Below are 27,059 nucleotides of genomic sequence, written 5' to 3'. Positions count from 1 at the left end.
TTCAAAATTATTTTAGGTAACTATACCATGTGAGCTATATATCTCATCACCATTTCTTAAAAACTTAACTTTGTGAAGGATTTAAGGTAACATAAGCTGATTAATTTTTTTAAAGTTCTGAAATCTATCATTTGACTAAAGACAAAGTTAGTTTTTTATTTTTCTTTTAAGTAGATATTACAAATGGTATCGTTCTTTTCTCATGTAATACTATTAATGACTTCAGAGGTTGTAGTTCTGATTTATTTTTAGATTGAATTCTTGTTTTAACAGATTTACAAAAATACTAAAGAAAAGTACTTTGATTTAAAATAAACTTTGTGTTTAATTAATAATTAAGACAGTTTGTTTGAAGTCCATTTTAGTATGCTGAGTAAATAAATTTCCACTACATCTTAAGACTGTTATTGCATAATACAAACTGTATAAGGTGCTACCCTGTGACACATCTGTTTCAACAATTTCAAAACGTGCCTTTTGTATTTTTCTTTAGAGTAACTGTGGCCAAAAAATAAAAATCCGCCGTGTTTTAATGAATTGCCCAGAGATTGTGACAATCGGTCTAGTCTGGGATTCTGAGCATTCTGACTTGACCGAAGATGTTGTTCGGAACCTAGCAACACACCTTCACCTCCCTGGGGTATCGCAGCTGCTTTCATTCTCTTCCCTTTTATTTATAAATTCTTCTGAATCATCTCTGTCTATTATAACACACTCTGGTTTTCAGAACTGAATTTGCCTTTTAAAGGAAATAATATTCAGACGTAACTCTGATAAAAGTTAACCAAACCAGACTGACTGGAATGCCTTTCCTTCATAAGGCTGGGAATGGCTTTCAGTTATAAACTAAACTTCCTCATGCTGTATCCAGGTCACTCTAGGTCACAGCGGTTCTCAACCTGTGGGTCGCAACCCCTTTGGGGGTCAAACAACCCTTTCACAGGGGTCGCCTAAGACCATCGGAAAACAAAAAGATATTTACATTACGATTCGTAACAGTAGCAAAATTACAGTTATAGAGTAGCAACGAAAATAATTTTATGGTTGGGGGTCACCAGAACATGAGAAACTGTATTAAGGGGTCGCGGCATTAGGAAGGTTGAGAACCGCTGCTCTAGGATGATGATGATGATGGTGTGTGTGTCTGTGTGTATGTGAGAGAGAGAGAGAGAGAGAGAGAGAGAGAGAGAGAGAGAGAGAGAGGGAGATAATCATAAATATTAACTTGGAAAGGTTTAAGATTTGAAATCTATCTATAGCACTGATACCTTTATTTGCTCATTACCATCTTAATATAGTTTGAATTGGTTAATGTTACAATTCAACTTTTAGATGTTTTTAATGTTTTTTCAAATATGTGATTCAATCAAGAATTATCAGAAAATATGTGATTTATCTCACATTTTGAGTTTATGTATGTCAAGTGTCACTTCTGTGTTATTGCAGGTACTCTATTACTGAGCCAAATCACAGTTCATGTTATTGGAGTAAATGTTTCTTAAAGACTAGTTAAAAGAAGTAATTCTGTTAACCGTGCAATGTCAGTGGTGTCTTCATAAAATATAATACTGGATTGGGGTAGTGTGCATGAGAAATATTTCTTATAGAAAGTCAAATACATGGCAATCAAATGATTCATTTTTTTAAAGGATGCAATATTAAATGTACATTATTAATTTTTTAAACAGCTTTTTTATAGGGTTACTGATGAAAATGCCAAAAATAGTGAACTTCACCTTGTTGGTCTGATCTGCTACAGCAGCCGACATTATTGTGCCTTTGCGTTCCACACCAAGAGCTCCAAATGGGTATTTTTTGATGATGCGAATGTGAAAGAGGTAAGTGACACTTTCATGAACTGGAATAATTATTGTGATTTTTACTTTTTAGGAATAAATATATAATTATATAAAATCATTATATGCAAATACTTATATAAACTAATAGCATCATTAAGTTCACACTTCTTTTTATTCTTGAAATCTGGTTTATTTTTGAAGCCACCTTTTAAGCCAGTCCATTTCTGAATAATAAAAAGGTGACTAATGAATGTTACTATACAAATATGTAACTGTCAGGGACCTCTATGTATGCCCTCTGTCTGATAACTTAGTTGCTATATGTGTTATTTCCTTATGGATGATTTACAACTGCATTGTATAACTAGTGATGAAAATATGCTCGTTTTTTTGTTTTTATTATGACTGTCTTCAAATTGTGTTTGTGGTATTTGGAATTAGGTATATCTGTTACATTTTTTGGTAAGTTATTTACTCAAACATTATAATAATATATGGAAAACTGGTGAGTAACAGTTCTTAATAAGGAGTAAGTACCACAGTCACCTTAGGAGCCTTTTAGAAAACACATCTGCCTGGACTCTTGAATGGTTGATTCACTGGTGCAGGGTGTAGGTATCTGAATTTTTCTGAAGTTCTATCGGACAGTCAGACTTAGCCTCAGTTGAAAATTCTTGATCTTGTCTATGCTGTTTTCAGGCTTATTGGCTTTGAGAACCCTAGTATTTAGCGGTAAACTAAAAAAACAAATTAAAATGAGATAAAACAAAATTATCTCATTGTTACAAGCAAATGATGTAAATTCCATTTACTTTTAATATATAATGAAAGGCCATTTATAAGCACTACTGTTTTCTAAGTCAACAACATTTCAAGTATTTGGTATTTATTGGACTTCTGATTCCACCCATGAAGGGTTAACTGCTATGGAAATAGCCCTTCCTATATTAAAAATCTGAAAGCCGAGTAGATGAAACAACTTTTTCAGGCACTGGACAGCAGGCAGTTGGTCAGAAAAAAGGGAAACACACGAGATTAGCCCCACAGTTATCCCTGCTTCCTGCCCAGAGGTAGTTTCCCGGATGTGGGACATGGAGGGGAACCCAGGCCGAGCCCAGTCGCCTCACTGAGTTGAGAAAACTGATGCTGGAGCTCAGCAAGGCCAACATGGCCAAATCTGCTTGACAGGCTACCAGAAAGAAAGCTGCAGCAAGGAAGGTTCTGGGGATTGGCAGAGGGGTCCCCTTTCATCTTTGCTGAATAGGGATCTGCCACATGCAGGTAGATCGGCCAAGGTGAGGGCAGAGCCACTGGGAAACAGGAGGCCAGACACTTCCCCAAACTCACATAGGGTAGCGAGAGTGGAAGGGTGTGTGACATGCGGGGCATCTCGTGGAGGTCTCAGGGACCGTCACCTGAACAGTGCGTCTGAGTTACCCTTAGACTGAAGATGCTCAGGCCCTGACATCGGACGCAAAGGCCAATACTTTTAAAGGACACTAGAAAACTCAACCCTCAAAATGTAAAATGCAATACAATTTCAATATGCCACTTCAAAGTAGCACGCAATACAAAATTACCACATATGCAAAGAAGCAGGAAAATAGGACCCCTGCCCTGAAGGAGCATTAACAAAAGCAGACGCGCTCCACCACTGCATCTAGTCCAGTCACGTGGTACCAGCATGCAGAAGCAGGGCACGGAAATGGAACACACGTTGTAGTCTCTCAGGAGCTTCATGGTCACCTCGAAAGTGACATGACCTCCAAAGTCAGACCCAGGCCTGCTCTGATACTAAATTACTCTAAAAAAAAAAAAAAAAGGACAAATAAATGATAGAAATGGTAATACCAGACAAGAATGTTAAAACTGCTGTTTAGACAGAGAGAGAGATTAGAGAACAGTCAACAAACATGAACCATAAAAATAACCAATAAACTGGACTTCATCAAAACCTGCTCTTCGGTATGACACTGTTAGGAAAATGAAAGGCAAGCCATGGACGGGAGAAAATAGTTGTCAAGCATGTATCTAATAAAGGCTCTACCCACAATGCATAAATAACTCTCACAACTCAATAATAAAAAGATGAATCAATTTAAAAATGGGCAAAAGATTTGGACAGTTCACCAAGGAAGATCTATGAATGGCCTTGAAATGATACTAAATACCTGAGTAGGCACAAAAGAAATACCCTTTCAATTCACAGTGTGATTCCATGACACATGTTAGCATGGTGAAAATAGAAAAGACTGGCCCCACCAGAGCTGTGGGGCAGCTGGACCTCTGACTCAGGCCGGTGGAAATGCAAAACCGAACAGTCACTTTAGAAAACGTCTGTCGGCTTCTTCTCTGTTTGCATATGTACTTACCATACGATCTAGCAGGCCCACTCCTTGGAAGACAGGTCCACACAAAACTTGCACTTGAATGTTCACAATAGTTTTATTGACAGTAACCAAAGCTGGAAAAAACCCGAATGTCCAACGGGGATGGATAAAGGAGCTGTGCTATGACCATACGATGGGATGGGATACTCATCCACAAAAAGGAGCGAACAGCTGATAAATGCAACAGAAACTATGCTAAAGGAAAGAAGGAGACATAAGCAGCCAACTACTCTGATCCCACTTACAGAAAACCCAGAAAAGTAAAAAACAATATGACAGAAAGTAGATGGTTGGTTTCCAGGCACTTGGAAGGGGGAGCAGGGAAGTTTTGGGGTGAGGTTTACATTTGTCAGAACTCATTGACTTGCACACTATAACTGGGTGGTTTTGTTTCATGGAAATATGCTCAGTAAAGCCAGTGAAAATGTTCTGGTATTTATCGTCTAAAAGCAGCTCTTCACTTGCATTACTTAGTACTTTGCTGTAGCAGTTGGTTACGACTTTCCATCTTGAGTGCGTATGTAGCACCATCTTAGAACTCCCACTTTGAGTCCACATAGTTTAAATTGCCAAAATTTGAAGGAAGAACTGGGTGTATAGTCACCCTATGAGTTTTATGTTTATTTTGCTTTCAAAGTATTCTAATTTCTCAAATATCTCAGTGTACCAGGTAAGGAGGGTAAACAGATAAATATGTGTAGTTTGATAAAGCTCCTGGGGACTTTTCAGAAGGCCCTTTGTTCCCTGCAAAAGCCAGCATTCTAGAATGCTTTGTTTTTTGTTTGGCTGGTTTTATTTTGTTTTTAAATCAACTTTATAGAAGTATAATTTACAAACATTAAAATGCACGCATTTTTTAAGTATATAGTTTAAGTCTCAACAGTTGTATATGCACCAGTGTAACCTCCACAATCATTATATAGAACATTTTCATCACCTCAGAAACATCCGCCAATCCCCCAACCCACATTGGGCCCCCAGAAACCACAGAGGTCACTATAGATTCATTTTGCTCCTTGTACAGCTTCCTGTGAATGGCCCCTTACAGTATATATTGCTCTGTGACTGGCTTCCTTTGCTAAGCATGATGGCTTTTAAGAGTCATTCATGTTGAGTTTATCAGTGCTTCATTTTTATTGTGTTCCACTGTGTAGCTCTATATAACAATTTCTCCATTCACCTGTTGAGATATGAACAGTCTTTGTGTGGACATGTTTTTTTCCATTGCTCTTAGATAATAATAATATCCAGAAGTGAGATTTTCTGGGTTGTATGGTAAGTGTATGTTAAGCTTATGGGGGACTGGCAAGTTAATCTCCGAAGTGACTGCACCAGCTTACGCTCCTCACAGCAGTGCACAAGTATTGAGTTAGCTGCCGCCCCACGGTCTCAGCAGCACGCCATGTCGGTGGTCTTTTTAATTTCAGCCCTGGTTCCAGTACATGTATGATGTTATCTCGCTGTGGTTTTAATATTTACTTTCTTTATGATTAGTAATGTTTTGAGTATCTTTTTATGTGCTTATTGGCCATTCTTACATCTTTTCGTGGACGTGTCTGTTCAAATGTTTTGCCCATTTTTTTATTAATGAGTTGTAGGAATTCTTCATTCTGCACACAAGTTCTTTATTAGATGAGTGTGGCTTGGGTATGTTTGTTTGTTTTCATTAATGATGTCATTCAAAGAGCAGAAGTGAATTCATTTTGATAAAGCCCATTTTATAATTTTTTTCTTCTTTTATGGTTTGTTAGATGTCCTATCTAAGAAAATTTTATCTTCCCCACGGTTAAGATTTTCTCTTTTGTTTTCTTTATAAGATTTATGGATTTTGCATGATTCATTCTGAGTTAATTTTTGTGCTTTATGTGTAATTCTGTGAATGTTCATTTTTTCATATGGCCATCCAGTTGTTCCAGCATCATTTATTTTCCCATTAAATTATCTTGAAATCTTTGTCAAAAGTCAGTCAACCATGTGTGTGAAAATCTTCTTTAAAATTTGATAATCTAAACCTTGATATATAAAGTGTATAACTTTGCCCATCAATTTTTTAATGATAATGTTTAAAGATTTTTATTTAGACTAGTTACTATTGGGTTGTCGGAAAAGTCATGACGTGTTTTTTCTATGTTTTTCATTGCAAAAATGCATGATGACTTTTCTGACAACCCAATAGATAAAATAAAATTAATCATATAATATGATGAACGGTTGAACTGCTAGCATTTGAGTGTCTAAAATGTTTTGATATGCACATTCATCCAGTGTCTGCCCTTTTGTGTAACACATTGAGTACAGGTTTGCTTTGTTTCTACTCATTGTGGTTCTTTAAAAGGTTGGAACCAGGTGGAAAGATGTGGTCTCCAAGTGCATCCGATGCCACTTCCAGCCCCTGCTCCTGTTCTACGCAAACCCCGATGGCACGGCCGTTTCTACTGAAGATGCTCTCAGGCAGGTCGTCAACTGGTCACAGCATAAATCCGTTGCAGAGAATATGGGTAATTCTTTTTCTAAAAATTCCTTTTAGTGTTTTTCTATGGTCACAGCCACAGTATGAATAACAATACACTGCATAGGACATGAATGTTGAGGCTAACCTCAAATGTAGTTTCAGTAAGGTGGAGTTCGGGAAAATTCCAGAACTCGGAGTTAATCTTTATCCAGACACCTTTCCTCTGTAATAGCCTCAGCCCCAGGAGCCACCCACCACTGTGGTCACAGCTACAGGAGGGGGGACTTGGCCCGTAGCTCTTTCTTGCAGTAAAAATTGAGATTTAAACTGAGTTGGTATACAATGGGAAAGTCCAAAGCAGCGAGGCCATTCTTGAGTGCACTACAGAACACGTCGAAATCCTTAAAAGATGTCAGACCTCTGAGTTTTTAAGTAGTTTTGTCTGTATTAAAAATGTCTGAAAAGGTGTTTTAAATATCTCTTCTAGCGGGAAGAGAAGAGGGATGATACATTTCTGTTTGTCTTTTTAAGGATGTGAAAAGCCCTTAATTTATAAGTCAGATAATTCAAAAGAAAATGGATTTGGTGATCAGGCAAAACAGAGAGAAAATCAGAAATTTCAAACAGCTAATATTTCATCATTTAGTCGGAGCCACATTCAAACAAGCAGTGGTAGAGGACCAGGTATGTGTTTCAATTGTCACTCTCCCATTGTCCCTGAGTAGCCACCCTCCCGCTTTCCTCACTGACGGGAATCTGTAATTCCTGGTGAGGACCACACAAAAGGAGGGGGCATAGCTAGCTTTCCTTGGCAACGAGACAATAACAAGTAGATAACAAAATTTTGTCTTTTGATTTATGCATTTCTCTGAGACCTGTAGTTTTATCGGAACTATTTGACTTGACCTGTGTTCCAGTTTCCCCATGCATTCTGAGCTGTAGTAGGCTGGAGGTAACCTGGAGTATAACCAAAAAAAAAAGAATCTGTATGTGGCCTTTCCTTCAAGGTGTTAGCTATTAACTTGGAGAGGAAAAGCATGAGTTAATAATGTAGCTCATATGCTAAAATTAAATTTACTTTTAGTAAATGCAGCAGTAGTTCAAAGTTACTATTGTAGTTTATTCTTAACCTCATATTTATTCAACTGTCTCTTGTTATTGTCATCCTACAACTTTAATTTTCACAAACCAAGTGCTGTGACTTAAAACTCTTAACTGGGTGGATGTACAGGATGATTTTTAAGCAACTTTTAAATATATTAATTAAATAATAAAAATAACTCATAATCAAGGGTGCTAAGATTCAGAATTAACAATTATCATCAACAAAGAATTGCAATAAATGCTTTAAAAAATTCTTAATAGTACTATACTTTTTCCCCCTGATGCCATTGGTACTCTTAGATTAAGCCATCTGTTTTTCCAAAAGACACCTGTTTTTAAGTCCAGAAACTGTGTATGTATTAAAGAACACAAATATTGAAACCAGATAACTTGGGTCTATCATCCTGGTTTTACAGTACATTAAAAGTTAAGTGAACTTGGGCAAGTTTTAACTTCTGTTTCCTAATCCAATATGGACACATTAATTGTACTCACTTCCAAGAACAAAATGAGTTAAAAGACACTTAGAATAGTGCCTGACACATAGCGACTACTCAGTGATCTTGAGCTCTTGTTATTTTTTTTAAAAGATTTTTATTGGGGAATGGGGGAAGGGGAACAGACAAGTTGCTGTCCTTTTGTTCTTCAGTCTAGTTGTGGAGGACGGCCCTTCACTGGCCCATGTTCATATTATCATTGCGCTCTTCCCGGGTGAGGCAGATGTGTCGCCGGCCATCACGGCAGTTCTTGCTGGCTGCTGGCAGCTCACGCTGGCTGCCGGCCACTCATGGTAGTGCACGCCAGCTGCCGGCCAGCCCCACTGCAGCCTACGCCGTCGCCAGCAACTCACGGCAGCCCAGCTCCAGGTCGAGCTGTTCTTCACCATCTTAGCTGTAGAGGGCACAGCGTCACTGGCCCATGTGGGAACCAAACTGGCAGCCCTGCTGCTCAGAGCTCAAGCTCCCAAGCCAACTCCTAACCAACTGAGCCACTCGGCCAGCCCTGAGCTCTTATTATTTAAATAGAAGGTCTCTGTTCCCTTTACACTCGTTTTAGGAACTTTACAAGAAATTTTAAAAGATAGCATGCACCCCCAGTGTTGGGATAAATCACACTGAGGTTTCTTAGTTAAGCAAGAAAATGGGTTCATTGTGTACTTTATTGTATTTGCTTTTTAATATATAGCGTCTTAAATATTTTATACAGTTCAGTTGTACTTTTATTGAACAATTAGAAAAAAAGGGTCTGCATCATTATCCTAAGAATGGTTTCTTTTACAGGTAAGCTAAGTCACAATGATCAAAGGGAAAAAATAAAAGATATTTCCAGAGAATGTGCTCTAAAAGCCGTTGAACAGAAAAACTTACTTTCCTCACAAAGGAAAGATTTGGAGAGGGGACAACGAAGAGATTTGGGTCGACACAGAGGTGAGTTAAGAGCTTATAGAATTTATTTGAAAAGGGGCTACTAAAATCTTATTTTAAAACCAAATATTATAATTCTAATTTAATTTAATTTAAAATATATTTATTATATGTATTTATATATTATATATCTTTAACATACCTATTAAATCTATAAATGTAAAATTCTCCTCATTCTGATTTCATGGTAGCCTGGAATACTTGTTTTGCTGTTTTAACTTATAATTGTCAATTCAATTCACCCATATGGTGCATTCAACTAATAAGGAAAGTTCTAAAGTTAGGTGAAAACGCTTCTTTTCCCGCAACCTGACCTGTCTGGTCCCATTACTAGCTTCCGGTTCATCAGGAGCCTGTCTTACGCTTTGCGGCCTCATGCCCACCTCTTTATGGACAGACCATAGTTTAACCGAGACTGCTAGACGTTAGAATTGCACTAAGAATTCTGCGGCTGCCATCCTTTCACATCTCCCTCTGTGCACTTTGTGTGACAAGCCGTAGCAGCAGATGCTGTCGGAATTGCTGGGTTAGGGTGTGTTTACTTCTCATTTGCTAGATGGGGCTCAGCTGCGCTCCTACAGACTCAACATGTCTGCTCTCCCACCAGCAGGCTTTGGACTTGTGTCCTCACACTCCAAGAAGCAGTGGGTTTAACATATTTTTAAATCTCTACCAGTGTAAGAGGTGGAAAATATTTTTATTTTTATGATTTTCATTAATTATGAGTGAGATAGAATACTGTTTTTTAACCCTACCAGACCTGAGGCCCTGAACCTAACTGTCCCCTGTACCTGGGCTCCTGAGCGTTAAAGAGAAAAAACCAACATGATATAGAAAAATGTTAGTTACATGCGAACAAGTGGTTAGAATAAGATGGAACTTGGAGACATTGTAGAAAATAGGTCTACCTTTCATCTAGCGCCAGTATTCCACCTTTGTGTGCCAATCCACCCAGCAGGATGAGCCTTGTTTCACACAGAGGTGCTTCTTGCAAAGTGAGCACCAGATGTTGCTCTTCACCTTCCTGCATGGATTGTCTTTGTAAGGCACTCCAGGATTTTGCTTGTTGTACCTGGAGTGCTTTTCCATGCACACAACACAGATATGATTAGATAAGATATGATTAGAAATTACCGAAAAATCAGTACAGCGGTCTGGTAGGGTTAAAACCGCTTTGATTATCTTATAATCAACTTTAGAGATTATTTTAAAAAATCAAGTTGTAACCATTTATTTCATAAATGCCTCTCATTAAGCATAAAAGTGAAAAAGCACTTTTTAATTTCAAAACACTGTGTGATATAATTTAAATACTTATAATTATCACTTACCTATTACTGTGTAACATTTCTTCTCAAGCAAAGTATTTGGCTTGTGACTAGAAAGTGGCTCTGAAGAGTAGTTCATTTATATCCTTATTTACTTGTTTATTTTTAAAGATTTGGTTGATGAAGATCTTCTACATTTCAAGTCTGGATCACCTCCTACCCCCAATGGCTTCAGACAATATGGCAATCCACATCTATATCACAGTCAGGGGCGGGGACCATCTAAACATGACCAAAGTGCCCATCAGAGTCGAGCTTCTCTGCAGACACCAAGTTCAAGCAAACCCCAGATTCTTGTGCCAGGAGAGAAAATAATTGGCAAACTTAAGAGTGACATTGGGACCGGATATGATACTGACAGCAGCCAAGATTCTAGGGATAAAGGAAGCAGCTGTAATGGCAGTGGTAAAAGCCGGAACCGAGGTTGGAAACCTATGAGAGAGACATTAAATGTCGATAGTATTTTTAATGAAAGTGAGAAAGGACAGCACAGCCCAAGACATAAATCCCATATCAGTAACAAGGCTAAATGCGGCAAAGACCAGGGTTTTAACAATTGGCCAAAAGAGAATCCGAAGCAAAAATGCTTAATGACTATATATGAAGACGAAATGAAGCAGGAAATAGGCAGCAGGAGTTCCCTTGAATGTAATGGAAAAGGAGCAGAGAAAAATAAAGGCGTCAGAGAGGCTCAAGTTCATGGTGACAACTGGCAGATGCAAAGGACTGAGTCTGGCTATGAAAGCAGCGACCATGTCAGTAATGGGTCCGCCAGTTTAGACTCCCCTGGTATTGATGGTAATGGCGCCGTGATGGAGCTCGGTGGTGGTAAAGACGCAGCCCCCTTCAGGTAACACACAGGTGACATGAGGGACCCACACGCCGCCACCCCACCTTTTTCTTCAGTTAATTTTCAAAGTTTGGGGTCAGTTAAGTGTAATGGAAAGAGCTTGAGTTCAGAGTAAAGAAATCCAGGATATTGTAGGTTATTTGATGTTTCAAATTTCTATTTTTAATAGTAATTTCCTGATTCAAAAAAAAAAAAACTGCTTATTTTTAGGAAATTTGAAAGTATAGAAATGCATTATCATTGTTGGCACTGAAGACCCTTGATATGCACTACAGGTTTTAAAGCTTAGGTTTACATTGATTGCTTCTCATTCATTAAGCAGATTGTTTAATTCTTCAGTCTATTTAATGCTCATTATCCCATCTCATGTTTTATTAAAATAATCAGGGAAACTTTTTTATTTGTCAGAGTGATTTCATCACACTTCTTGGAAAGGAATAGCTTAGGGTAGCAGAAAGATCAGGACTTTGTAACCAGGTAGGCTTGCATTTTAATTATTGTGCACATTAATTTGACTTTCAGAGCCTTAATCTCCTGTCGTAAAATGGGGATAATAACTACTTCTAAGTGTCGTCATGAGATATAAATTAAGTAATGTGCATTCAGCCCCTAGAACAGCACACGGCTTGTAATAATTCTTTAACAAATGTTATTTCCTTTCTTTTTCTTAAAATAATAATCCACGATAGCTGATGTGTCTGGTGTGTGTTTGGTTTTGTTTTCTAGTGACCAGATTAAGACAAGCAACCTAAATATAGAACGTGTGAACAGTACCTCTCAACAGAGCAAAAACCACTTAGAAGGTAAAGTTTTCATCTAAATGTATTGTAGTAGTAGCAGTGAAGAATAAATTGCAATAACAAGAGTAAAGAAGCTACAACAGTCCAATTACTGATAAGTTTATGAGTGCTGAGTACAGAAGCTGGGAGAGGCCATGCCTGAAGGCTTTTAAAGGGTGGAGATAGCTATGCCGGGATGGGAGAAGTGGGGAGCGTGTCACTCGGCGTAGCAGGTCAAGGCTATGCAGTGATTGTAACAGCTTCACAGTCTCAGGGTCATAGCACAGGTCTGTTTCTTGTTCACGGTACGTGTCCAGTGGTCAGCATGCTGTCTCTTCCTGGTAGCCACACAGGTTCACAGGCCGATGGGACCGGACTCCGTTTCCATTTAAGCAGTGCATTAGGGGGGAGGGGATTGAAGGAGGACCTAGCGGGGAGAACACGGGTAAATTCGTAAAACTTTAGCCCAGAATTGGTTCACGCACTTCCACTCACATCTCATTGGCCACGGCAAGTCCTTCTGCCAGGCCTCATCTCAAAGGGGGTGCAAGAGGGCCCTTTCACGGGCGCCTGGAGGCCGAGCTGAGTGAGATCTGTGTGACCAGCCCAGATGTCACCGCAGGAATTAGGGTCAGTTCGAACTGATGCCCAGCCTGCCAGAAAGGTCAGTGTGGGAACAGTCCAGATGTCCCTGTGTGGCATTACTCGAGGTGACTGGTTAGCAACACAGCAGCCCAGGAGCAAAGGAAATGAGGCGTTTGAATGTGCGCAGGACTCGGAGGACGATGCAGAGGCGATGCCTGAGGGATCCGGGGGAGAGGGATGAGGAGACGACAGGCAAGGGGGTTATGGGGGTTCGTTCGAAGATGTTTTGAAATTTTGGAATTCAGAGGAGTAGAAGGGATATAATTTTTCAAAATAAGAAATAGCCATGAAAACCAAATTTCACAGTTTGTTTTTATTCTTTCTCATCCTTCAGGCTTTTGTGGAGATTATTTTTCACGTTGTAGACATTGAATATGATTAAGTGTTAAATCATTTTGTTTTCACCAAATGGTATAATATCAGAAGGAAACACTTATATTAAGGAAATAGCCTTCCTTTCCCATATAAAATGTCTCGCCTGTTTAAAGATCTGATAAAGTCTGGCAGCCGAATATTACAGGAAACAGTAAAGGGTTGGCCAGAAACCAGCAGCAGAAACTGGTGAGATTGAACAATGGCTGCCAATGCCGTGCTCTTTACGAAAGGATGCTTGCTTCCTGAAAGTAATGAAAACACAAGCTCAGAGAGATTCTGATGGTCAAGGGTGCATTGCAAGGGGAGCCCTGTAGAGGGTTTCCCCATTTAATATGAAAGAGTATGTATGTAACCCACATACAAATAACTTTTTTATTATGGTAAAATACACATAACAAAATTTGCCATTCTAACCGCTTTCAAATGACAGTTCAGTGGCATTAAGTACATTCACACTGTTGTGCAGCTGTCACCACCTTCCTTCTCCAGGACTCTTTCATCTTCTCAAACTGCAGCTGTGTCCCCATGAAACACTAACTCCCCAAGTTCCCCTGCCCCAGCCCCTACCATCTCCTTTCTGTCTCTATGAGGTGACTCCTTTAGGGATCTCGGGTAAGTGGAATTAACACAGCATTTGTGTTTTTGCCACTGGCTTGTCTCACTGAGCACGACGTCCTCAGAGTCCAAAAAGGAATGCCCTTCCTTTTCAAGGCTGAATAGCGCTATGTTGTGGGATATCATGCACTGTGTTCATTCGTTCATCTGTTGCACATTTGGGTCCTTTCTCCCTTGGAGCTGTTGTTGTGAATACGCCACTGTGAACGTTAATGGACAATATCTGAGAACCCTGTGTTCAGTCCTTTTGAGTACATACCCAGCAGAGTGATGGCTGGCTGCATTGGTGCCCCTGTGTTTAATGCTTTGAGGGCCCACCACAGCAGCTGCATGGCTTGACACTCCCACCAGCAATGCACATCCTCCCAACGCTGGGTTTTTTTATCTTTGCTGTCCTAATGGGTGTGAAGTGGTATCTTATTGTGGTTTTGTGTAACCCCCTTTGGAGCCTGGGTTCACGTTGAGCTTGGTACTGCCTGTGTGTGCCCCTCCCTAGGTCTAGGTAAACAGATTTATTAGGCAGCTAGGAACATACGCCTGGGGCTCAGGAAACGTGTATTTGGTGACACAGACATGGACTGCATCACTCAGGAAAAGTAGGGATTTCAGGGCAAAAAATAGACAAAGGAAGAAACATGGAGTTGGCTGAATAAGAGAGGTGAGCCTGGATGCAGAGAGGTGGCTGGAAAGGTTGAGGGAACACAGGAGAGGGTCATCACAGGGAAACCAGGAAAATCGGGAGCTTCCAGAAGAAAAGGGGTCACAGACTCAGCAGGATAAGGACCAAAAAGGGCCAGTCTGAGTTAGCAGGTAGTCATCAGTGGTGTAGTGGGAGCAATGTTAGGGGAACATTAGAAATAGAAGCAAGACTGAGGTGGGACTCGAGTGTTTACAAGTAAAGCACCATGTTATTTGTAACTTATTTTCAAATGGTTCAGGGGAAAAAATGGGCAAAAATGGTAATAGGTGAGTCTGGGTAAAGGATACACAGGTATTCTTGGTACACGTTTTAATCTTTCAACTTTTCTGAACTTTTTGAAATTATTTCCATATAAAAAGTTTTGGTGTTTTTTTTTTTTAAAAGATTATAGTAGAATAGAAACTATTGATAAATAAATGCAGAATAAAGAAATGGATGTAGCACATGTCCGTCAAAACCTTTGCTGTGAGTAGCAAGAAAGCAGCATGGGGAGGGGCGGATGAAGCCAGGAGCTTAGGTGAGCGTTTGCATTACAGCAGGTAAGGAGCTAAGGATGTCAGAGGGAGAGCAAGGTGTGAAGGTCAGACAGGACCATGATGCATGGAACTTGATCTCTGAGGGAGAGTGAAAATGAAACCTGGACGGGAGAGGGCCAAGCTGGGAAGGGAACGGAGCTTTTCAGTGCGGGAGAGAAAGGTGTGTGCAGGTATTGAGTGGTCGGTCCCACTCACGGCCTCTCTTCTCTCTGAGGTCAGGTTATCTACTGAAGTCAATGTATGTTAGGATATTTACAGATTACACCCAACAAATCTCAAAGGGATTATTATTAGGTCTCTCAGAAGCTTTGCCATTGGCTTTGGAGTCTGAAGGCTTTATCTCAATTGATCATAAAAGTCAGGATTAGTTCAAGCTGAGACTCCTGATCTTGGAAATGACAAGAGTGAAAGAAGTTAATCAGTGGTCAAAAAATCTGTTAATACCCTTAATTTCTTCATAAAAGAGTCTGTTCCTCCACTCTGTCAATAGAGACAGACCGTCCTTAACGCTGTAAATCCTGGAATTAGTAAATGGAAACATTTTATTGGAAGAGTTTGTTCATGTACGTAAGTTTGATGATTCTCTGAGATTTTTGTGTGTGTATGAACTAGAGTATATTCATTTAAAGTAAATATATTATGAAGTGTATCAAGAGAAAGAGGTCCTTTTTACAGTTGGTTTTGTTTCGATGCATACTAAATTTATTTTTTTAAGAGTTCCATAGACTGTTGAGAGTAGACTGAAAACCATAAACTTCCAGTATTGAAATTTAATTTGTAGCAAAAGTAGCATTATTTGCTTTTTCTTTAAGTTTTAATTCCAGTGGGAAAAGAAATTACTGTTTCCTGCCTTTTTATTTTGTATCACCCCCAATTTAGTTATTTCTTAGGGTAGATTATTTATATTACAGTATCTCTCCCCTTTTGGTATGTGGTCAATTTAGGCAGAAATATTTATCCAGTTAAAGTTTTGTGATTTTTCTAAAGCATTCAGATTTTATTTAAATGTTTTTATTGTAAATCAGATCATTAATTAGATTATTGCTCTTGAATGTTTAGGCTTTGTAATCGTTTTACTATTATAATCTGAAATCTCCTTATACAACATGAGTGAAGATTATATGGTCTCAACCGGCCATTTCATTTTATTGCTACATAATTGTATTTTAAACCTAGTTCATCTTTTCTGATGAAGTATATATTTGCATTTCTTACATACAATACAAAATCAGCATTATTAATTAAAGCCTCTTGCTTCAACATTGAGATATCTTCTGTGCCAAGTGTTAAAATCGGGCTATTTTAGATTTGCAAAGAACCTGAAGCCAAAATTCCCCGTAAAGACACATGGATGTCTGTGTCAGCAGAAGAGAAAAATAACACATCTATTTTTAAGTTAGTTGGAATTCTGAAGTCAGACCACGTGGTTGAATGCCTGCCATAGTGATATTAGAGTTTCAAACATGTTTACAAAGTCTCGGGCGCCTCCTGCTGCTGGCTCTGCGGACAGTTTAACAAAAGTAAAGAATTCTTTGAGGATGAACTGCTGATTTTTGTGTTTGTGAACATTAAACTTGAAATTATGGATAAGTTAAGAAGGAAAGTAAACATTCCGAAGTGAAAATCAAAGTGGGTGAAAAATTGTAGTATAACTTCAGCTTATGAATTTTTCAGGCTTTAAAGATTGAAAAAATCATCAAGGTTCTTTTGACATTACATTTTTTAAATCATAAAGTAATTGTCAAGAGGGGGGCTTAGGTTTTGAGCCTCAGGCAGTGTGTCAAGCTTACAAGCACGTAAGACTAGGGTAAATGATGCTGGCTTTTGTTTTTATAACTGTGTCAGTATGGCACTCGAGAGACTTACACTAGGTGGCGAGGAAAGTAAGAAGAGCTTGTCTTAGTTTATGCTTATCTGGCCCTGGATCACTGAGTTGGGAACACGGTGGACAGAGGTGAGGTGATGTGAAGAAGAAAAACAGTATGTTTCTCATGCAATTGTTTATTCATTCTGCAGAGTTTGATAGTATGTGTGTTATGTGCTAGATACTATGCTAGCCACTGAGGGAAGAGTAACAAGGAGCGGACACACCTTGGTACAATAAGGGGCTTCCTGCAATCGGGTGGAGTAAGAGTTAAATCTTAGACAAATACGCGCCAGACGCAGTTCCCGCGTTCACTATCTGGAGTTTCTGCTGCTGGGAGGTGTCGTTTACCTCGTGAACGTCCAGAGAGGGCATTAAATCCTCATGTATATTTCACAGTTCCATCTTGGAAATTGCGTCAAGACTTAACTTAGAGAGCCTGATCAAAATCAAATAAGAGATTTTTTTTTCCGTAGGGTAATATTTAGATGTTTTGATCAACTATAGAATCCAATTGAATTTTGAGAGACAAGGTAGTATTTTTAAAACGAACCCAGAAGATCAATTTAGAGATAAAAAGGTCATCTAAGATATAATTCACTGTTATTGTTTAAAAAATAAAGTTGCTGCTTTAATACCTTTGATTTCGTTTACTTTGCAATCATCAATTCATGGATTTGGAGCCCAGAACAGAAGCATGAGAGTGAGAGGAAACTAGATAAATGAACATGATGAAAAGGTCATCTAAAAATAAGGGACTACAGAAAAACTTAGTAGACTAGTACAAAAGTATAGGGCAGTTGACTGAAAATTCAAGCTAATGCCACATATCTCGTTATCTTCCGTGGGCACCAGCACATGAAAGTATATCATGTCGTTTGATGTTCAAACCAGTGGCCCTGTTTCCTCAGGAGGCTCTGATGACCTTGGGTTTCCCAGGCCTGTGCGCACGCGCGCCCCCTGGTGGCGCGGAGAGCAGAGCGCTGGCTTTGGCTTTAACCCCGGGCTGGTGGAAGCGCTGCCACTTCCGGGCTGCGTAGCATTGGTGGGTCACTCACTGTACTTCCTTGGATAGAAAAAGGGGTACTATTTCACAGAATAGCTGTGACTGAGATTTTAAAAGGGCAGCTATTTTAAATCAACTAGAACAGTGGTTTTCAAACTTTTTTACCTCAGGATATACTATTAAAAATATCGGAGACCTGAAAGAGCTGTTGTTTCTATAGTTATATCTATTAATATCTACTGTATTAGGCATTACATCTGAAAACTTTAAGTGCTCATTCATTGAAAGATTAATTTACTTTGTGCATGCAAGATTTTATAACATCCATGTATCCTTGTTTGGGAAATACAGGCTTGCTAAATTATACAAGTCTTCCAAATGTTGGTACATTTCTTTATGTAATGTCTTCTTTAAAAGCACATCTGTTAATAACACCACAGATATTAGCAGAAAGTCTGTAATTATTGGGAAGCTACAAAACTCGTGGTGCATACCAGTTTTCCTAGATTCTCATTCTCATCTAAAAGTTTGAATTTTATCATTGGCAATAAATACTATCAGTTGTTTTTTTTGTTTGTTTGTTTTGAAGTGACATACATGTTCATGTCTTTAATTTTCAAGAAAATTAAATAACCAAAGTTTGTCATCTTTCCAAGTAGAAATGGTGTTCAATTGTAAAGATTAAATAACTATTACCGACTATTTACAACTTGAGTCACCTGTCAATAAATGTAGCTAGTTGGTGGTGGTATAACATTTTACATGTTATCATAATGCCCTCCCACCCATTTAAATTCAGCTGATGTTCCTACTATTCATGTGAGGTAGGTAAAATAGATATCAGTATCTCAGTACCTCAACGAGGAAGCTGAGATTGTAAAGGGGTGGAGAGGCTGGCTTAAAGTTAGCAGCCAATCGGTAATGAAGCCAGACTTCAGCCAAGCCATCTGTCTCAAAGCAGGATTTCCCCGCCACTTTGTCAGCACTGTGTCTCCTACGACAGGGGGACGCACAGCTCTACATGATCCAGGGGGAACAGCACTATGCAAACACTGAGGACATTTTCAAGTGGTAATAAATTGAGGGAAAAACCATTCATTTTGTGTAAAGGGTTCAGAAAAGAGGTATTTATTTGAGCTGAGTCTTGAAGAATTAGTTAGTTTTTGTTAATTGGAAGAGAATTTCCTGTTTATAGAAAAACTTAATGTAAATTATGAACTATAAAGAGAGTAAATTATTCAAGATCATTTAAATAATTTTGTTTTTTTCCCTCGTCCCCTCAGGCATTAGAAAAGAAGGCAGGAACTTGGAAGTAGGCTGTAAACCTCATGAGTTCCATCCAGATTCACATCCACAAATAAAAAATCCTGTGACAAAAAGGTAATCAGAGACATTTGGAAATATTAAAATCTTTTTTATTAAATGCATGTGTTACAGGAACACTTAGTCAGGAAGGCATACATACTGCTCTGTAACTATTGCTACTCTGAAAGCAGTGGGTCCACAGTATCATGACGCCTGTCTTATTGGGGATCGTTAAAAGGATGTAGTCCTAAGGATTAGGGCCTGCAGAGCACCAGGAAAAACATGGTTGTCTCAATCCTCACAGCATCTTTGTGAGATAGGTGGTATTTACAAAGGAGAAAATGTGGGGCCTAGATTAAGTCATTAGCCCAAAGCGATGGAGCGGAATGTATAAATAGCTCTTGTCTGCCCAGCAAAGCCTCAATGCTTTTCATCCTTCTGCTCTAATTGAATCCCATGCAGTTCACACAATAAAAATAATCAGATGATGATAAATAATTTGCAACGTGATGGCATTTATCCTCACCTTAGAAGTTAATTATTACCTAAATCAAGGTAATCTTGATTAAATTATTTTAAATCTATACTGTCTGTATAGCATTATGTATCAAAATTAAAGTACCTCTACTGCTGTAAACTTTGTATGTTGGATGGGGAGTGTTTTAATGTATAGAAGTGTTGGCTTGTAACATTTTCTTTAAGCCTATGCTACATTTTGTCACAAATAAATGCAATTTCAGTTCTGTGTTTATAAGTTGAAGTTAGTTTTTTTTAATTACACTTCTAATTATTAGAGATTTCATTTTAGTAATGATGGGTGTTTCTCGTAAGCGTTCATGTATTCTGGCATAAAGGTTTTACATTCAGAGAGTATAAAATGTTCTTGGTTGCGCATTATCTTCCCATTTCTGTTGCTATGTTACAAAAATAGCAAACTGTGTATTGGGAGGTTAAATTACAGGACCAGTGTTTGTTTTGCCTCCAGTTTTCAGTGTTTGCATGTGGTGTTTTAGCTTTGTTTTTGTTTTTATAATTCAGGCCGCATGCCCGTGGAACCAATGGAAAGTCATTCCCTGTGTCCAGTCCACACATACTCAAGGACCATACAGCAAGTGAGCATATCCACCAGTCCGATGAACAGAAACTTGAAAAATCAAGTGAATGCAAATTTTCTGAGTGGCTGGTTACAGAAAATTCTGAGAGAGCGGGTTTACTTCTTCACAGCGATGATAAATCTGCTTCTGGAAAGAGAATGAACAGCGAGGAAGTACTCGCGCCATCTTCGTTGTGGTCCTCCCATGTGAGAACTGCTGGGTTGAAGCCAGAAAGTGCTGCTCTCACCCAGCAGCAGACTGCGATGGAACAGTGTCACTCTGAGAGCTCTCCATCCAGTGAACGTAGACTTCACACCACCTGCAGATCCGATGTTTGTCAGATGCCAAAACTCCAGAATCCACCGCCCCCTTTGCCGCCAAAAAAATACGCTATAACCAATGTGCCACAGCCAGAGAGAAACGATTGTTCACCTGAAGTCACACTTACAGACATGTTCAAAGCTAATTCTTCCAGTCTTCTGAAGCCCAGTGTAAGTCCAGCTTCAGAGCCAGGCTCAGGAGTGAGCACACACACAAGTGATGACAGACTCAAGGGAACATTTCAGGTGAGGGAGCAGGCGGGCAACTCACTGAACTGCCCATCCAGGTCTCCAGCTGATGGTTTCCAGGCACACGTGGGTACAGTTGTCGATGCATTGTGCCAACCGGAGAGAGACTCCAGCTCTGCCTGCCCAAGTGACACAGTTTCATTAACTACCTATTTTTCAGTGGATAGTTGCATGACTGATACATACAGATTGAAATACCATCAGAGGCCCAAGCTCTGTTTTCCAGAGAATGAGAATTCACCAGCTCAGTGAAAGAGGTTTGGGATCTGTGTCACGTGACAGTCTTGGTTCGAATTGCCCTTCTGAGCAAAGATATGACCCCAGTCTACATTATAATAGATAAATTACAAAACCGGCACCTTTTACTTTCAGAGGCCATTAAAATGGAAGAGGAATCGACTGACCAATCCTAGTGAAAAATGAAGTTAAAACCATGGTATTTTTTTAAGTCATTAATCACTAACTTTCTCTCTATATTGTTTGTTTTGTGATAATCAACTTATTGGGAAATTTAGAAATCCCTTTGAATAGTCTTGGCATGCCTCGAAAAATAGAAAATCAGGGTATACGCGAAAAGTCATTTACCATATGCTGCTGTTGTGTAAAAATGCAATTCATCCCTTTATTTTGTGGCTGGTAGACCCATAAGTATTAAACGCATCAGTACTCACGTGTGTAGATTGGTAAACTATGCTCATTGAAAAACGCCAGGTGATACACAGTTTGTGTCATCAGAGCAGGACTGGTTTCAGGAAGCATTTGGTCACGGGAACCAAAAGGACGCTTCACCCGCTTGTTTCTGATTCTGTGATTGTCAGCTACATGTCATCTCCCTAAGTGTCTTAGAAAATATCCACCCAAGACATTGAAAGCATTTCAAAAAAAAGCCTTAATGATAAAGAAAATTGTTAAATTCAATTCTCAAGGTCAGAAGAAACTTCATTTTGCTCCTAGTACTGTTCTTTTCAGAACACCTGAATTAGGCCTTTGTTATATGTATTCATAAACATTACTTCAGCCAAGTAAGCTACACATAATTAAAATACTTTAGCATATTTATTTATCCTGTTACAGTTTTTCTAATTTTATATGAAATGTGAAAGGGTTTTATTTGGGTTCGGTTTACCTGGGGCTGCTAATACCAGTGTTAGGAGCTCATCTGGTGCCCTCTTACTGGGCATCTCACTGTGACTGCCTAAATTTTCCCTGCTGTAATCTTACCTGTTTATAAGTTGTCAACCCATTTTATTGATTTTCTGATTCTTGAATCTGAAAAGCTTTCTGGGCTTCCAGATTAAATTGCTGCCTTTCATACAGAGGTTTAATTTTAATAAAGTATATTATTTTGAGCATCCCTCCCTTTTTTCTACTCTAAACAGTCATTTTACCTTATTTTTATGGAGGCTTTATTTTTAAATAAAATAAAGGAATTTTCCATTATTATGATAACCTTAAAGTGTGAAAATAAGTTACTTTAATTGCCTTATTTCATTAGTTGTCATTTTATTTTGTACTAAGCTAGTAAATTGTGGCTTAGGCTAGTTTTATATTGTCCACTGCAGACAATTGAAAATTATAGAATTAAAATTTTCCTTACATTTATCAAGTTTATAGATATAACTTGATAATTACATAAACTAATTAGTAAATTTAACATTTTGACCAATTCCATAAATTGTTAAAATATTCCAAAATGTAAATGATTGAAAATACTTATTGACAAATAGAAAATAATTGCTTGTAAAAGTCTAACTTCACCCAGTTACCAAATTTGGTCAAATTTATCTTCCAACTAGAGAAATTTCTAATAGCCTTTTCTACCTGTGATTATTTATATTCTCTTAATTTAGAAATACTTGAATATCAAGTAAATTAAATTTTATCTTTTAAGGAGACCAATGCCTTATCCATTAGGCAACTGGGGCTTCTAAATTTTATCTTTTAAGAAAGCTTATTTTTAACATAACTTTTAGTATGGAGCACTTGTAAATATTGTAAACTTTGTAAAATTGTATTTGAAATGTCAGTGTATTTAAATATTGCTTTTATAACACTGTAAAATACTAGAAAATGGGCTTCAAGTATTTTTAATAACTTTCAAAAACTCTGTGTAGTACTTTTTGTTTGATTTTTATTTGGTCAAGCTGTCCAGTTGAAATGTTATTTGAAATAGTTTAATTTCTGATATTTGGCAGCAATCTCATAGATTTGTATTTTCAACTCACAGTTGAGTTGCAAACATCAAATAGAAATGTTCGAGTTTGGCTCTTTTTAAAGTACTGTCCAGTTGAAACCTCCTGAATCATGTAATCATACTAACTGGAAACTGACCATTTGTGTTTATGCTGACTCACCACTCCAAATGTAGATCGAATGCATATTTAATAACTAATCACATGTACAACTTTTATTTCTAAGGTGCCTATTTACTTTTATAGGTGTTTTCTTCTGGTTATAAGCTTATTATAACTTTTGAAATCATGCAACAACAGTTGTAATGTTCAGAATACTTATCTTCCAAATGTCCCATTTTCACGTGAAATCAGTTTCTCTGGCTCAATTTTTTTTTTTTTTTTCAGATAAACTGATCTTGAAGTTGATATGGTTTGGCCTTCCTTTGCATTTCTTGTCATGAACTATGGCTTCCTCTCCCCCCACGTGGATTATGTATTTTATGGAAATGTAAGTCAGTGTAAAGTTCAGGGGTACTTGGAGTGTCACTGATCATAAAATGTTATACCAGGAGGCTCTTGAGTTAAACTCCAGGGAGGTCTGAAGCAGGGCTCCTCCAGGATTTGGCAAACCACATGAAGAGCCAGACAGTAAATGTCTTAGGCTTTGCGGCCCATGGGATCTGTTAACAAACCGCCCAGTTCAGCAGTACAGGGTGAAGACAGCCCTGTACGTGTAAATAAATGACGGGCACATCTGTGAAACTGACTGCCATTGAAACTTGGGCGTTCACATCATTTAACGCCATGAATTAGTCTTGCTTTTTTTGTCACTAAAGCGTAAACATAATTCTTATCTCGCAGACCCTATGAAAAGAGGCAGTGGCTAGGCTTGGCCCTCTGGCCATAGTTCAATGACCCTTATCCTAAAGCATTACCTACACTGAATGCCCTCACTGACCCTAAATACCCTGTGGTCTCTGAATGTATTCCCATGCTATTTAGGGACTAAGTACATGGAGTTTACATCCTAAAATTTTCAGGTTAACAGACCCCCCCTACAGACTTCCTCACACTTGCTAATCAGTCAGTTCATTTCAAATGGCTATTATTTATATGAAATTAAGTTTGTGAAATTTACCAGATTAAAATCACATTGCTGTTATTCTTTTGATGTCTGTTTTTGTCTTAAGTTTGCCAGATTTGCGTGGTGTCCCCTTTATCCAATTCTTCAAGGCCTTTAGCATGCGTACTTGAGAAGGCGCAGTTCAGTGGGAGGCACAATCCCTTAACTCATATACCAGCAAGATTCAGCCCTTGTGAGTGTCACCATTTTTGTACGCCCTTTGCAGCCATGCTCTAACACTAAGGTTCCTCCGTCTTTCCTGTACTAGAAATTCTCAGAATGTTTGATAGTTGTGGTCCTTGGCTGATTTGGGGCTTAGGAAGGTAACATAGAGTATGTCTTTGTGTGTTACCTAACATTAAGTTATATGAGAACCGTTAATCCGGTCACAACCTCAGTAACAAGTAATCTGTTAGAACAAATGCAAATCAGACCAAATTTAGCTATAAACATTTATTGGACAAATTAACAAGCAGCACGAAAACAGTTCTGTGTTAGCTGTGTTAGCTCTGGAAGCTTCAACCTTTGCATAAAAGGTTTTGTTCAGACAGATGCCACAATACCCTGAAGGCAGAATCGTTAACCTTATAATGGGCAGTTAAAATCCTCCAAAATCAATCCCAGATTTCATTCTAATCCTAAATGCCAATCTAAAAAGCAGAGGATGTAGAGTTTACCAGATCTATGCCCTGATTCTGAGGGGAATATGCCCAAAATAAGGCAGTTCACATGTATCAAATGCCACCAATTTCAATTTCGAGAGGCCATTTCTAACATGTTAAATAAAGGAGTATCTGTTCTATAACAGAAATAGCTTCTGCAGGGCTAGAGTAGCTGCTTGGGCAGTGTGACCAGCTGAGCGCTCCTGGAATATCTATTCTTACCTACATTTAGATAAAAGCAAGGGAAGCCCCATGAAGACGAGGATTGTTGTTCTGGTCACTGCGTACTGTGCATAGTAAATACTCAAACATTTGCTGAATGAGGAAATATGCTGACTGATGAAGTATTTAAGTTACAGAAATTATAAAAATAAACATGTCTTGGCCACACGCATTCTTAATGTAACCACAACAATAAAAACAGGTTTGAAATACACAGTCCTATGTTAGGGAGTTCAAGCGCCCAAAAAGAAGGGAGGGATGCACCCGGGTAAGAGGTTCCCAATACTGGGCTTTATGTCCTTCTCTAAGATCGTATCCATCAGCCACAACAGGCCCACTCGGTCTACAAATGAAACTGACACGTACAGCCAGTACTTCGTGGACCTGCATTTTCTGTAGAGCCTTTAAATCCTTTTCTCAAAATCCTTCCCTTGATTTTGAGTAATTTATGTTTTTTAGGCACTTTATTAATTCACATATTATTTGCATCATACTAAACCCTAACCAACCCTTAAAATGTTAAAGGAAAGACATTACTATAGCTCTTAATGAATACACTAAACCTTTCTGTATAAATATTTTAATTCAGCCTCCTGTAAAGCTATCAGATGTTTGAAAAAAATTGCTAAACATGAATTAGAGTCTAATTTTAAGCATTCCACTATGACTGGGTGAGATTATTACCCATTTAATATGGTCCCCCAAGTAAGGAACAGGATGTGTACAATGAAAGGAAGGTCCTTTCCTTGTTTGCAAGTCTTCCTGTTGCACAGCGCGGTCTTCCTTGTCCACGAAGTCGTAGTCATTGTCAGTCCGCTCCAGGAGCCAACTCCTTAATTTAGACATCAGGTAAACCATTCTGTAAGAGCCGGACATTTGTCAAGAACGTTTACTGTTTCTTCCCATTTTAATACTTTATGCCAGCTTCTGAAATGGACTGTTACTTGTCAATTCCTACATGATTTACGTATTGGTAAGAGTAAACAAACAAAAAGAAGCCCCTCCACCTGAGACCTGTCTCTACCAAAAAAGGAGGCGGAGCAGAGGGGAAACGCGCCGTTTCCGGATGGCTCAGCAGGGTTTTCTAGAAACACCACCTGTTCCACTCTCCCCTCAACCCTCTGTCTTCTAATTTGCGGCGCCATCCACAGAATCAGAGGAAAGGGGGCCTCAGATGCCCGGCGCTTGTGCCCAAGTCCGTGCCCGAACTCGGAGGTGGGGAGACAAGGCACAACCTCCCATCGCGGAGTGCAGATTCACAAGCGTGATGACTGCGACGTTAACACGGGGACTAAACCCCCGGGAAGTCCCGCGAGCTGCTCAGGCCCCACTGGGGGCTCCGACTGCCGCCAGGCAGCGCGCACACGCATCGCCTGGGCGCAGGGACGCCCTCCCTCGGTCCCCACTGCACCCCTCGGGGCTGGCCGGCTGCTGTCGGTCCCGCAGGGGAAACGGGAAAGGCTCCCGGACGCTGGGCGCCGTCCCGTGTGCTCCGTGGGCGTGACGGGCAGGCCCGTCGGCCTCGCTCCGAAACATCGGACAGACGAGGCGCGAGGCCCCGCTTCCGCCCCGCACGGACCTCCGCCCCTCGCGGGCCCCAGCCTCCGTCATAGCCCCGCCGCTCCGGACCCCGGAGGGTGCGCTAGTGCGCCCCCCGCCCCCCGGTGGAGCCCAGTCGCCACGCCCCTCACCCCTTCCGCTCCACCTTCAGGGGACTCACCAGGGCAAGAGGTACACGAAGACGAACAACGCCAGGTCGACGAGGACGAACAGCCAGAGGTCCAGCCAGTAGGAGTGTTTGGGACCGCGGGCAGCCGCGGGCTGAGGCTGCACCTGGTGGTTCTGCGGCGGCCTCGCCGCCTCGTCCTGCCCGCGCCGCTCCCGGGGACCGGCCCCTCCATCGCCCGCCGCCGCGCCCCCCTCCATCGCGCACCGGCCCCGTGACGCCGTCCGAGCAGCTGGAAACCCCGCGCGTCGCGTACTTCCGCGTTCACCCGCCCAGAAACCGGACGGAGTCCGGCCCCTAGGCGGGCGCCCCGCCCC

The 27,059-nt window shown here is 39.8% G+C and overlaps 2 protein-coding genes across 5 annotated transcripts in view; one reads left to right on the top strand and one right to left on the bottom strand.

Annotated features, from left to right (window-relative positions):
• The window catches only part of USP53 (ubiquitin specific peptidase 53), a 46,361-nt gene extending 22,190 nt beyond the window's left edge, over positions 1–24,171 (top strand). For 2 of the 3 annotated variants that reach the window (XM_019623673.1, XM_019623739.1), the window contains 9 exons: positions 494–640; positions 1,689–1,838; positions 6,525–6,687; positions 7,173–7,325; positions 9,026–9,172; positions 10,609–11,347; positions 12,074–12,150; positions 19,151–19,247; positions 20,211–24,171. In XM_019623673.1, coding sequence (XP_019479218.1) covers positions 494–640; positions 1,689–1,838; positions 6,525–6,687; positions 7,173–7,325; positions 9,026–9,172; positions 10,609–11,347; positions 12,074–12,150; positions 19,151–19,247; positions 20,211–21,087 — 2,550 coding nt within the window. In that variant the 3' untranslated portion in view covers positions 21,088–24,171. The remainder of the gene's footprint in view (positions 1–493; positions 641–1,688; positions 1,839–6,524; positions 6,688–7,172; positions 7,326–9,025; positions 9,173–10,608; positions 11,348–12,073; positions 12,151–19,150; positions 19,248–20,210) is intronic. The other variant, XM_019623807.1, reaches the window with a different exon arrangement.
• On the bottom strand, positions 12,182–27,040 carry ARLN (allregulin). 2 transcript variants are annotated; one of them, XM_019625154.1, is made up of 2 exons: positions 26,737–27,040; positions 12,182–12,553 (listed from the first exon to the last, which is right to left on the bottom strand). In XM_019625154.1, the coding sequence occupies exons 1-2, from the start codon at positions 26,940–26,942 to the stop codon at positions 12,427–12,429; spliced, it is 333 nt and encodes a 110-aa protein (XP_019480699.1). In that variant the 5' UTR covers positions 26,943–27,040; the 3' UTR covers positions 12,182–12,426. The 2 variants fall into 2 exon arrangements, 1 of the variants encoding a protein (XP_019480699.1); XR_002122017.1 differs by lacking the exon at positions 12,182–12,553 and adding an exon at positions 24,571–25,875 and having other exon boundaries at positions 26,737–26,998.
• Between the last annotated feature and the right edge of the window lie 19 nt (positions 27,041–27,059).

The sequence above is a fragment of the Hipposideros armiger genome, unplaced genomic scaffold, assembly GCF_001890085.2.
Source record: "Hipposideros armiger isolate ML-2016 unplaced genomic scaffold, ASM189008v1 scaffold_1, whole genome shotgun sequence".
In the NCBI taxonomy this organism is placed as follows: domain Eukaryota; kingdom Metazoa; phylum Chordata; class Mammalia; order Chiroptera; family Hipposideridae; genus Hipposideros; species Hipposideros armiger.
The sequence above is the reverse complement of the archived record's forward strand: the minus strand, read 5'-3'. Positions and strand labels throughout refer to the sequence as shown.